This window comes from Onychostruthus taczanowskii, unplaced genomic scaffold (genome assembly GCF_017590055.1).
Source record: "Onychostruthus taczanowskii isolate IOZ18803 unplaced genomic scaffold, ASM1759005v1 scaffold31, whole genome shotgun sequence".
NCBI classification, from domain to species: Eukaryota; Metazoa; Chordata; class Aves; order Passeriformes; family Passeridae; genus Onychostruthus; species Onychostruthus taczanowskii.
In genome coordinates, this window is record NW_024500461.1 from 1,200,477 (window position 1) to 1,214,071 (window position 13,595).

Here is a 13,595-nt window from a genome sequence, read left to right on the forward strand (position 1 = left end):
TTTATAATATACTATTCACTGATGTGGATATTTTTGTGGTAGATTGAAAAGAAAGCACCATGAAGTCAAGTTCTGGAAATATGTACAAATATATTGTTTTTTAACACGCTGCTCAGTGATACTTTCTGCAGTTGTCTTTTTTTTTTGTAGTACATCCAAAAACAAGGCACCCTGAAGCCAAGTTCTGTGATTATCTACAAATCTGTTGTCATTCTATTACAAATTTTATTTTCCTGAAATTTAAATAGTTGTTATGAAAAAATAATATCATTTGTTGAGAATTGCTGAGTTGTTATTATGATTTCATTAATTTCTTGTTCATTAATAAGAAATAACTAGGTTAATTCACATACCACCTCAACAAATGGAAATTTTAGGGAAATCTCATTTCTTAATGTGAGCATTATTGCCCTCTTGCAATTCTTACCAGGTTTTTTGTTTGGGTTTTCTGTATTTTGTCAACATGATAAGAATATATTGAAAGGAAATGTAGAAAATTATTTCTACTCCTACTTTCCGATACTGCTGGAAATTTTTTCTAGCATGCAGAATTTGATATCTTTTCACAATTTTTTGTTCTTTGGATGATTCATTTGACATAAACAAATATATTATACTTGACTGTTTGTATAAATATTTGCGTATATTATGCTTGTGTCATGTGAAATACTTATAAAGAACTTGTAATTAAATAACCCTATATTCTCAATTTAAAATGAAGTCGTAGGCAGACCATACTCTAGAAAAAGTGTAGTGGTTACAATGAAAGAGGTATTTCTAAATCACATGGTGTGACTTATATATGAAAAAAGAGAAAAATTTTAGTTATTTAAGCAGTGTATAATCTTAATTGTGTGATAAAGTTGTATTTTCAAACCTCTACAGGCCATTAAAATTATACTGGGTTATTTTTTGTGCACTTTGTTGGCCATGATTCACATGCACATTTTTTTCCTACAGCTCCAGATGGTCCTCCAGAAAATGTGACTGTTTTAGCTACATCTCCTCACAGTATTAATGTCAGCTGGAGTGAACCTGCCATCATTACAGGACCCACGAGCTACCTCATAGATGTTACCTCAGTAAGGCAACTGTTTTACTCAGTGGTTATACGGATGGTTGGGGATATCAATTCCACAGCAATAGAAATTGCAGGACAGACATAAGTCGGTTGAAAACCATATAATTGTGTCTATTTCCACAGAAATTCCACATAAGAATTAATTGTACATATATTCATTTATTAATGGAAGATACATTAATTGGTTCATATTAAAAAACATGCTAATAAGAGGTCTTGGAGGGAAAAAATGTGTATCTATAAATGTACAGAGGAGAACAGCACTTGAGCTTCATGGAAGTGGATCTCTTTTTAACTATGATTGCTTTTTCTTCTTCAGAGGTAGGAAAGGTTCATCGCAGTGATTTTGGAAACCAAAGTGGAGAGCCTAGCAAAAAGACATGACTTGTACAAAGTTACACTGCACCAGAGGGCAAACTTTAAAGTCAAGCTAGATTTCCCTCTTTGCACTTGGTGCTCTGTCCATCAGATTAGCTGTATTTTGGTAGCAAAGTAATAACGCTTTTTTCTCCTTGATCTTTATAACCAAAAAAGATCTCTGACATAAGAGAATAACTCTAGTGGCTTTTCTCTTTTCATCCTCTACTGCACTTACAAAACTCCTTAAACCCACCATTAATAAACCCCATTTCCTGTCTGGTGGCAAGATAGACATCTTTCTAAATTCAAGCCCATGAGAAGTAGGATATAGGTTCTATGTTCTGCCAGGAATTATGCAGACAGGGCTGTAAGTGAAAATAAGAAGTAACTTACCAGATGTTACCTAGGAAAAGTTGCTGTTTACAGTTTCAAAAATTTTGAATCATTCTGTTAGATAATAGGAAAAAAGTCTACTTCAAACTATTTAAGGCCTTTAAACAGAATGTTAGGTTTTCTGAGAAGAGAGTAAGACTATGTGTGTATATTTAATTTTTCTGAATCAGTCATAAGAATTACAGATCTGCTAATATAATAATGCTGAGATAATTCTGTAACCAAAATATCTAAGGAGATCAGTAAAAAAAAGAAAACAAACCCAAATATTTTTAACTCAGAAAAGTTACAAGAGAGCGTAATGTACAGTCCTGTAATTTTCTCTTCCTCTAAGTTCATTGTACAACATGCAGAGAGAAATCTGCTCAGTTCTGAGCAGCCTTACTGCAGCAATAGAATGGCAGGATGAAGCATGTATGACAAGGGGAGGACTTACAGGGATGATTGCTTGGCCCAACGGGTAGGTCACTAAAAACTACATAGCAAGTTTTATTTCCTCTCTAATGAAGTTAGAGAGGACTTTTTCCTCATAAAAAAAAATCCTGTCATTTTTGACTAAACAGCATTTTAGTGCATCAGCAGGAAAACATTTCATGGTTTTTATAGAACTTAAAAGTTCAGTAATCAAAGCTTGAATTTTTTGGGGTTTAATATTTTATCAATTTGCACTGAAACAATTTCCTCTCTGTCTGATAATTCCAAAGTTATAAATTATATCATCTCAATCTACACTCTAAAAATATTATAAATACCTTATCAATATAAGTTAAAATAAAACTCCTGAAGGAAGATGATCTATGGAATGCTCCTTGTGAACTTGCCAGCACTTGAAAGGAACTTAACTGTTTTAAATTTTCAGTTTGGAGGACCAGTTTTGTTTTTACAAAATTAATTTTTTTGGTGTTTTATCAAAGCATATTTCAGATAAGCTGGTTTATATTTATGGTTTCCCTGTAATTAGATGCTGTCTAATGACTGGCACTACAGGTGCCAGTTCTGGAGAATTTTAGTAGACAAACCTCTTCCTTCCTAAAGACCAGTAAATCTGTCCTAATCGTTTTCAGTGAAATTTTTAGTATATATTTTATTGTCCCAGCGAGAAAGTTTTATGAAGACTCCAAATTGCACAAACTTTCAGTACGTATAATTTTACTCGTTTTTATTCTCAACTGAGTATATTTAAATATTTATAAAAATAGTATTGTAGAACAGCATAATTCAGGTTTCTTCTCTGTTATATACTAAAAGTTAATAATTAGTACTCATAACTGAATGTATTAGGATTCTGCTTAAATTACTAGGATGTGCCTTGCAGCTTTAAGTATCAGAACAGCTAAAAAATACTCCATTATTTTTCCTCCTAGCCATGTTTTAGTTTGTCCTACTATAATTCTGAATAAGTACTTCTGAATAAAATGTTCCTTTAAATAGGTAAGGAAAATGGAACTTAACCATTAAACTTCATGGAGAATAGAAATACATTTAATGATGTAGTGCTGTGATTGTACTTTAGCTGTTGGATAAATATTTATATTTATCAAGAACAGATTCTTGACAGTCAGAAAGAAGAAAATGTTTCAGCTCTTGATGGTCATCCCAGGAAATGAATGTCTGTGTAATTCATCAGAAAGTTTAGTTCAGGTTAATTCTCAGTGGGGATATATGTCTATCTGTCAAATAAATGGTATGCTTGAGCTGTTCTAATGTTTTATCAGCTGCATTTAATACAGATTTTGTTCAGTGGGAAAACTACTGTACAGCTACCTAATTCTCTTTTCAAATTACACACAGAAGAAACAATAATAAAAACGTTATTAACTGAAGCAGTGGGAATATACATAAATACAATTTTGTAATTGATACTTCATGAAACACTAGAAAAGCACCCGTTTTTTCCTTTTACTTGTTTTTGAAGATACCATTACAAGTGATTTATTGGATATAAAGGCCAACACAGGAGACTTTTCTACAGAACTACAGATTATTTGAGATGTAAAGACGAGAGGTATCCACAATGTGATTCAACCTGTAGCCTGCTCTAACACAGAAACAAGTGTACCTGAAAAGTACAAGTATTCCTCAAAAATTACTCATTGTCTTTTTCATATAATATCCAGTGCTGAAAATTGCTCAGCAGCCCTTAATATATTATTTTAGCATATAACTAAATTAATAGTCATGGTTTTCCTTACATTTTTAGGGATATCAATGCAGATTGTGTAGTTTTTAATTCTAGTTGATTTTCGTGTAAGTAAAATTTTTATTTGTATGTTTGTGAACACTGTAAACAGTGGTTATCTTCAATTTATTAACATCCTTTTTTATATTTTAAAGTCATTACTGGGTATCCTGTAGTCCACTCATTTTTAGAACGAACCTTAAAGCTTTCCAGGTTTTCTGCTGGGAGAATTAATCCTTCCCAACTCTCTCATAAAAAAGAGCTTCTATTAATATATCCAAAGAAGAATTTCATTTTCTGCTGTTGTATCAACATTATATACTGCTGCCCAACTTTCTAATTGTATTGCAAATAATCTTCTGGTATATAGATGCTCATCTTCTGGATCTTTTGATGTTTGGTGCCTGTTTCAGGTCACTGTAACTGCCCTGGCCCAGTGTCTCCAAATTGAGAATCCTTGTGAACCCTTCTATATAACCAGTTAGGGAAGTGGAAGAATAACACTTAGATAAGATATTCAAATAATAATTTCCTGCTTTTGCTGTTTCAAGCCTTGTAACAACTTTTTTTTTTTTTTTTTTTTTTTTTTTTTTAACTGGTTTTTTACAGGTGGATAATGACAACTATAAAGCTCAGTTTTTGAAGAAGAATGAGGAGGATAAAATGTTAGAAATTTCTGATTTGAAAGCATTTACAAGGTATTCTGTAGTGATCATTGCCTTTACGGGGGATGTTAATGCTGCACTCCTAGAAGGCAAGCCTAGTTCCCCGGTAATTGTCTCCACATTTGAAGCAGGTTTGTAATTTTTTTTCTACTTTACACAGATCAAAATTCACAGTTTTTCTTTAATTTGACAAATACATGAGGACTTTGAACACAAGGTGGGCTTTTAATACAGATTTGTCCTCACAATATTTTTTCTTTAATATTTAAAAAGGTGTCAAACAACAAAAAAGGGATGTTTATAAATACGAAAATTTTCCTTTAGTTACACTGGGATCCTACCTTGATCCGTGTAAAATTTGGATATGTGGAACACAGATAACTATATAACTTCTATGGCCAATGAAGAGAAAGGTTCTATCTATACATTAGCATGTATATATGAGGTACCTGTCTTAGGCAGGGATTACTCCTTTGTGGCGGTACCTGGTAAGAGACTACTGAAAACTTCATGCAACATCCTTGGTTTTGGTGCAAAATTTAAACATAAAAAATTAGGTGAAGTGAATCCTACCATTTATAAATGGTATCTGTGCAGACTTGAGGACATTATCTGTGTATTTTCTGTGGAAGCTAGTTGCCAGTGAAGGCCCATAGAAACTCTGCTTGAGTTAAATGTTCCACAGATTCCAAACAAACTGGAAAATGAGCAAGATATTAAGGTGACAAAAGTAGATGATGCTGTTAAGTTAGTCAGAGAAATAAAACTGAGAGAAGAGATGTTAAAGAAAAGTAGACAGCATTTGCATTTGCTTAGAAGACTAAAAATAGTACAAAAATATAAAGATGTACATGGGGAAGATTTAGTCCTAACTTTACATACATAGATCATGGTTATGCCCTGTCTACTGTACTTGCTGGTTTTGAATTGTTTTCTGTTGTTTAAACAAACAAGCAAAACACTAAAAATATTTTCTCAAGAGGTACTGAAGTTCTGTTTCATTCTAACTAATTATTATCTGTGTATAAAGCAAAATTATCTTATCTCTAGTGGGTCTGCTGCAGACAACTTTTTAGTTATGTAATGAGGTTAATGTCAGATTTAAATGTACTACACAGTGACTTTATTTATCATTTATCTTTCCTATGATGTATGAAAATCCAAGGTCCCTATTGATATGATACGATATGTATATGTTATATATATGTGTGTATATATATATATAGATATATCCAATGCTTTAAATAATTAAATTTAAATTCTAAGGATTTCATTACCTATTTCTACGTCTGGAAGATTATATGCTATTTTGCTGTGGAAAAAGTTGTGGCCATGTGGTACTGGGTCTATTCTGATACAGACAGCATCCTGTGGTACCTTTTCTGGTAGCTCTTTTCCTTATATCAGTATGTAATAAATTAGGAGGTGCAGTACCTTTAGAGAGGAAAAGGTTTATTTTTTTCCATCTCATTTCATGTGGTTTGTACAGCTTAGCATATGGCTTAGTTAGAACCAGTTGACACAGACTTACTCCAGAGAAGCCTCAGTAAGCTTTTGTTGTCTGGTATAAAAAACCTGGGAAACAGGACAACTGCATCTAAATCCTTGGTTGAGGGAATGTGTTTACCTTCCGTGGCTTGATTTCACTGTTTAGAGGTCACGCCACATACTTGTCTGCTCAGGTAGAGCAATAAATATTTAGCTGCCTGGAAAGAATGATACAACCTTTTCTTTCAGATAGGGACATTGGGAAAATGATTTATACCTTTGCTGTCTTAACAATAAGCTACTGAAATTGGCATTTGACAAGATACTCCCTCCAGGAAAAATGCACGTTGTGCTTGTGTCTGGGCATCAGTTAGTGGAAAAGTTTTCCTAAAGATTTAGTTGTGATAAGCAGAGACTCTTAGGAGCACAGTGGCTTGTTTATATATTGGAGGGAACTTGCTCTTAACAGGGGAATACTGTGCTGTTTTCAGAAAGGAATACTCACTGACTCTTGCTTCTTGCTTGTCAGCTTGTGCAAGGATTTGCCAACCCCAGATGTGTTTTGAGGTATAATGATGCTATCAGTCTCTTTAAATAGATAATCAGTTTTCTGAGTAGCGACTACTGAGTGTTATCTAATAATTATTTTAAATGTTTGTAGCTTCCAGTGCCATTATTAAGAAAAGGATTTCAGTAGATATTTGACTTTTTGTTGTGTTTATGAATATTTGCATATGCAATAATTATTTGAGAATTTTTAACACAACCCAGAAAATATCAATAAAATAATACTGATATACAAAAAATATAATTTTAATTTTTCAGGTTTTACTCTAATAATAATAGTAGTAAACTGATTAAGTGGGTCATTGAAATATTTATTTCAGTGCCTGAAGACCCACCTAACAACATCAGTTTTCAGAAGATACCAGATGAAGTAACAAAATTCCAAGTAACATTTGTGCCACCATCTGAACCAAATGGAAATATTCAAGTGTATCAAGCTATGGTTTACAATGAAGATGACCCTGCTGCCATCCAGATCCACAACCTTAGTGTCATTGAAAAAAAAGATCAGTCAGTCACTGCCATGATAGAAGGACTAAAAGGAGGACATACCTATAATGTCAGCGTAAGAACTGATATATTTGGTGGGGGGAAGTATTTATTTTTTATTTTCTATAAGTGTGAGATTAGTTTGAAACTTTGGCTGAATATGACATTTTCATGCTAAGAATGTTGGGGTGCAAAGAGAGGCAAGTCTCAGGAACAAGGGGAGCATTGAACAGGATGAAATGAGTAGGAGCAGGATGCATCACTAGTCTGGATGACCAGTTCATGTAGGAAGGCAATTTGAGACACATAGTCACAAGCACAAGACTAAATTTCTCTCTTAATTCCAGTACTGGCATTGCTCACTGGACATGAAAGGTCCATTTCTGCAAGGGGAGCTTGCTAGAAGTACGTGCTTGAAATACTTGCTAACAGTCAGAGACTGGGACATGGGAGGAGGAAAGATCATTCTTTAAGTGGACTTGCCTACTTCTTTTTTAAGAGCTACATTATAAGCAATGAAGCGTTACCACACTTAGGATTTCAAAGCAATATAAAGTAAGCTCTAGCCTAGTGTGAATGACAGAAGGAGTGTTTCAGCATTTATTGTTGCCACAGATATATCCAGAATTGGCCAATATGAAGCTATTACAGTACTCATTAAAACACATGTTTATTTTTTTAAGGTGTATGCAATTAATGGTGCTGGTGCGGGGCCAAAAATTCAATTGAAAATAACCATGGATATCAAAGGTATGTCCCATAAAGTATGCTGTATCTGAAATCTCTATAAATTCTGAAGAAATTACTGTTCCACCTGTGATTACACAGCTGTGTGCCTTGAGCTATTATTTAGGGGATGCATAATGTAGGAACAGGAATGTATAATTCACCCCTTTGAATTGTAGTGTTCAGTTTTGCTGATCATTTGTTATTTGTATCAGAATCATATTGTGAAGCACATGCAGACTCACTGAAACAATCATATCAAGTTCAATATTTTAGTCACCATCAGCAAACAGTTTAGAATATGACATAGAATTAGCTAAGTATGCAGTATCAAAGTTGTTGAAATAAACAGGCATTGATTTATATTAATTGAAAAATTAAAACACTCTTTTTAATTTTTTCTTTTAATTGAAAATTATATACATGGGCATTTATAAGAATATAGTTTTTAGAGGCTTAAGACAATAAATAGAACATTAAGTCGTCCCTGAAAATATGCTGGAGATTTTTTTTTGCATAACTCAGCTTTGTGCCTGACCAATGTACCTCCAGTGAAAATATTGTAAAACAGAACTCTGTGGTATATCTTTCCTTAAAAACAGAACCGCCAAGGCCCAAAAAGAAACCAGCACCAGTTTATGATACCAATGGAGCATTACTTGTCACAGATACAACAATTACAATCAGAATGCCAATATGTTATTACAGTGACGATCATGGCCCTATCAAGAAGATACAAGTTCTTGTTGTGGAAGCTGGAGGTAGAGTTTAATAAATTCTCTTGAAAGCTGCTTTCAGGTTCAGGCTGTTTGTCTTTTTAATTTAGTTCTTGGATTTCAGTAATTTCATTTTAGAAGACAGACAACAAAGTCACTTCTGCTGTGGCAACCGCACTAAGGGCACACAATACCTGTGGGCTGGGTACTGGATTCTGGGAATGCTTTCCAGTGAAGTGTCTTCAATGCTGTTTGAAGCCACCAATATTATTCATTCCCTAATTTTATCACTACAGTTCTTTATTTTCTGTTTCCTTGAAAACTACCACAACATTTCACATTTGTGAGTATAAATAAATATGAGATTTTTGGGGTTTGGCAAGGTTATTCTTCTGTTGCTATTAGTGTTGCCTGTAAAATAATGCAGCCATTTGCAGTTGATATTTCCATTTCATTATGGGGGCAGAGAGTTCTATAAATCCCCTCTGCACACTGTGGGTAAGAATGTTTATTCCCTTGTATGGGCTGATGAACATTTACTCCTGTGAACAGTGCTGTGAAACCTTTTGAGTAATTGCTTACCAATGTGAGTGGGAGTTTTATGACAGGACATCTCATGGTCAGGCTTACTTTACCTAAGAAAGACAGGCTCCAGGTATTTAAATACTTTATTTTACTTGGTTTCAAAGTATAGAAGTAAAGAATGTGCATTAAATGAATGCACCTTAAGTGCCTCACTTTTTTTCTGAATTTTGAATTTTAGCACTAATCCTAATGACATTTAGTTCATAACTATTGCACTGAAGACTCTCTTGAACTGAAAGATGAAAAAATACCATGCTAAGCAACATTGTGAAGATTTTTCTCATGAGCTGCAGGGTACTATTCACATATGGAAATCTAGTAATTTAATTATGAAATAATACTTTGTTAGCTAGCTCGCCATGCTCAGTTTCAAATTTGAGTGTCTTGCACAAGTAATATACTATACAGGCAGAACTGCTCTGAGAAGTTGCCCCTCAAATTTTCTAGATATGGTTTAGTCAGCTTACTCAGACTTAACAAAACATGGATAGTGTGATAGTAAGGAAATTTGGATTTAAGTGCAAATTCAGTTATAGGCTTGTATGTATTACTTGCACCAATAGCATGCTAAGCTCTTAAAAAAATACTTTCCTATGTAACTTCTTTAATTGCAGTCTGGTTAGAATGTAAATTGTACCTATTATTTCTTTTCTTTGACAATAGCTCAGCATGATGGGAATGTTACTAAGTGGTATGATGCCTACTTCAACAGACCAAGGCCATATTTTACAAATGAAGGCTTTCCAAACCCACCGTGCATAGAAGGAAAAGAAGATCTGAGTGAGAAAGAAGAGATATATGTCATAGGTGCTGATACTACATGTCTGATACCAGGCAATCAAGACAAAATATGTAATGGCCCATTGAAACCAAGGAGGCAGTACCTGTGAGTATATTTGTCTCCATGTTTGTACAAGAGAAAGATTTAAGTGCATTACAGATTTATGCAAACACTTAAAACATATGGTCAAATTAGAAAAGGAGGAAAATTGATCATCATATGTATCTAATTTTAATTTTTTGCCTGAGCATAGATATGGTGACAATTTTTTTACAAAATTTTCAAGCAAAAACAATGCTTATTGAGTTCTTAAATTAAATAAATCCAAAATTGAGATAAGTAATTCACACTGGGATTTTCTATACATTTAAGATTTTGACACAGTTCTTGCTGTCTGTTATGCTGCTTTTGCAGGTGAATAATAATTTAAAATTATGTTATACTAAACTTAAATATATTCCTTTAGTTTGTAAGTGAAACCATATTTAAGAAAATGCACATAAACTTTATTTCAATACTTTTCCTGGTTTTCTTTCACAGATTTAAGTTCAGAGCAACTAACATTAAAGGGCAGTTTACAGATTCTGACTACTCTGACCCTGTCAAAACACTGGGTAAGAAGACCGTAATTTACTAAAGTATTTCTCTATCTCTAAAGTCTACACAATTCCATGTTTCTTTTTAATACAGTCTTTTCCATGAAGTCAATAATCTCTATGTTTGTTGGATGTAGTTTAACTAGAATGGCTGATGAAATATATCCTTTGCCTTGTATGTCCTTTTGAGGAAGTCAAGGGATTCTACAGCCTGAACTGTTAAATGAAGAGGCAGTATTGACAAAGTTTGTTTGCAGAGATTCAATTATGCTAATAAAAATGTTGCCAGGATCATTCATCTTGGTTGGCAAACTGCCAGTAGCTGTTCTGTTTGTGCTGTTTCCTTCTGTGTTGGATGTAGAACAAGTACTGGATGCATGACAAATTGGCTGGGTGGCCTGGCCCAAAGAATGGTGGCTAGCTAAATGGAGTTCATCCAGCTGGCAGCTGGTCCCTAGTGGAATTCCCTGGGGCTCAGTATTTGGCCAGTCCTGTTTAATGTCCCTGTTGGTGATCTGGCTGAGGGAATCTAGGACACCCTCAGTCAGTTTTCAGGTAGCACCAAGTTTGGCAGGAGTATTGATCTGCTGAAGGGCGGGAAGGCTCTGCAGAGCAGTCTGGACAGGCTGGATCAGTAGGCCAAGGCCAACTGGGTGAGGTTGGACGGGACAAAGTGCTGGGTCCTACACTTGGGTCACCCTGTGCAGTGCTACAGGCTGGGGACAGAGTGGCTGGAAACTGCCCAAGGGATAAAGTAGCTGGGGATGCTGGTCAACAACAGCCAAACATGAGCCAGCGTGTGCCCAGGTGGCCAAGAAGGCCAATGGCATCCTGGCCTGGATCAGGAATAATGTGGCCAGCAGACCAGGTACAAGGATTGTCCTCCTGTACTTAGCACTGGTGAGGCCACCCCTTGTGTCCAGTTCTGAGCTCCTCAGTACAAAAAACATTGAGGTGCTGGAGAGTGTTCAGGGAAAGACAATGGAGCTGATGAAGTGTCTGGAGCACAAGTCCTGTGAGGAGCAGCTGAGGGAGCTTGGGTCATTTAGGATGGGGAAAGGGAAGCTCAGGAGAGATCTTATCACTCTCTACCTGAAAGGAGGTTGTCGAAAGATAGGTGTTAGTCTCTTCTCCCAGGTAACGATCAATAGGCCAAGAGGAAATGTGGTGACAGGGGAGGTTTAGATAAGGAAAAATTTCTTCACTGAAATACTGTTAAGCATTTGAATAGGCTGCCCAGGAAAGTGGTAGTCACCATTTCTGGACGTATTTAGAAGATGTGTAGATGTGGCACTTATGGACTTGTGTTGGTCTTGGCAGTGCTGGATTAGCAGTAGGACTTGATGATCTTAAAGGTCTTTTCCAATCTAAATGATTCTAATATTATATTCCAGCGAGTTTAATAGCAGGTCATTTGAGGGCATGACCCTTTAGCTCCTTCATCCTTTATATATAAGCAAAGCTCCATATGAATTAATAAATCAGTATTGTCTAATAGAATCCATCTGGTTCTAAAGTCACTAGCAAACAGGCCAGAAGTTATTTGGTCTGCAATCAAACATAATTCCTTCTTGGCCAAGTTGATATACCCCCAAAACTGGGATTGACATCCCTTGTAGCAGATTGCAATAAGATCTGTAAGTTCTTTTAATATATTTGTAAGTCAAAAACTTACTTAGCTCAGCCTTAGCCCTGACTTTCTGAAAATGGATATCAAGACAACTGGGTGAGTACCCAGAAGAATTTTAGTGGGCACATATTTTTCATTTGGCATTCATCTTCTGTGATATGAGCTCCCTTATTCATCTAATCCATTTTAGGAATTTGTTACATGATCTGATACTGAAGACCCTGAAATGCTAATTCATTACCTGAATTCTGAAAGGATCTGGCACTATTTATCCAGCCCAGAATGCTTTGGAAAGTGCAACATAAAAGTTGAGTTAAAAAGTTTTAAAGCAAATATTTTTCCCAGTAAGGGAAAGATACTGTGTCCAATCAGAGAAAACGAATTTACTGGAAATGAGTCCAACTGTATCCAGTCCTCTGAGCAACTTTGTCCTTTCTAACAGAAAAATCTGTAATACTTAGTGGCAGGCAGATAGTGTAATTCATTGCCTTATGTATTGTTGCTGAAAATTTGTGACATTTTCTACCTTGTACACAATAAATAAGAAAGATCTATTTGTATGCTGAATAAAATGTAATAGGAAGAAAACCAAAACAGGGATAAGTTCCCCAGATATGAGGAGATATGGGTCCAATGCCTCTGTGCTGAACTTTAACATCAAACACTGCTTTTTAAGGCCAGACTACAGCATACATTTGTCTGGTCTTAACTTATAATTTCAGAGTAATTCCATCTTAGATAATAGATAGTCAAAAGCTAGATAATCAGCTAATAGATTATCAAAATAGATAATCAAAAGGTCTTTGCATGCTTTCTTACAAGTGTTTTGAAATCAACATCAAGTTGATATATCACAAGTGATGCAGGTACTGCAGTTGAATGGTCCTGAAGATAGAGCACTCTCTTGAGACACATGGCATGAGGAACCTTGCCCAAGAGTTTCCTTAGAGAACATGTTTGGTTATAGGAACTTCCAGCTTACTCTAGAAACATAGCTCAGAAAGCATGCCAAAAAGTCAGCTTTTATAAATTTTGCAACCCAGTTACTTCTACTGCACTCATAACGTCAGCCGCTCTCCAGGAGAAATTTACGCTGCCTGAAATTCGAATTGCAATTTGATTTTAAATCAGTTAGCTTTTTTAGTAATAATCTCTGAAATCTGTAGGTTTCCAATATTACACTTTCATTTTATTAGCTGAAACATTAATTTGAATTCTGGCAGATGTATTCATAACAGTTAAAAAATTCCTACATTACTCTGGTTTCTAAATCTACTGATAGAAAAGATCTTTGATCAGGAAAATCAGCAAGTTAACCTTTCAGTGCAATTTAATATTA

At 35.0% G+C, this 13,595-nt stretch overlaps 1 protein-coding gene across 1 annotated transcript in view; it reads left to right on the forward strand.

Moving 5' to 3' along the window:
• Positions 1 to 13,595, forward strand: part of PTPRQ (protein tyrosine phosphatase receptor type Q) — a 99,987-nt gene that overhangs the window by 57,277 nt on the left and 29,115 nt on the right. The window contains exons 27-33 of the mRNA XM_041409740.1: positions 961 to 1,082; positions 4,623 to 4,809; positions 7,054 to 7,298; positions 7,906 to 7,972; positions 8,551 to 8,709; positions 9,913 to 10,135; positions 10,571 to 10,644. Coding sequence (XP_041265674.1) covers positions 961 to 1,082; positions 4,623 to 4,809; positions 7,054 to 7,298; positions 7,906 to 7,972; positions 8,551 to 8,709; positions 9,913 to 10,135; positions 10,571 to 10,644 — 1,077 coding nt within the window. The remainder of the gene's footprint in view (positions 1 to 960; positions 1,083 to 4,622; positions 4,810 to 7,053; positions 7,299 to 7,905; positions 7,973 to 8,550; positions 8,710 to 9,912; positions 10,136 to 10,570; positions 10,645 to 13,595) is intronic.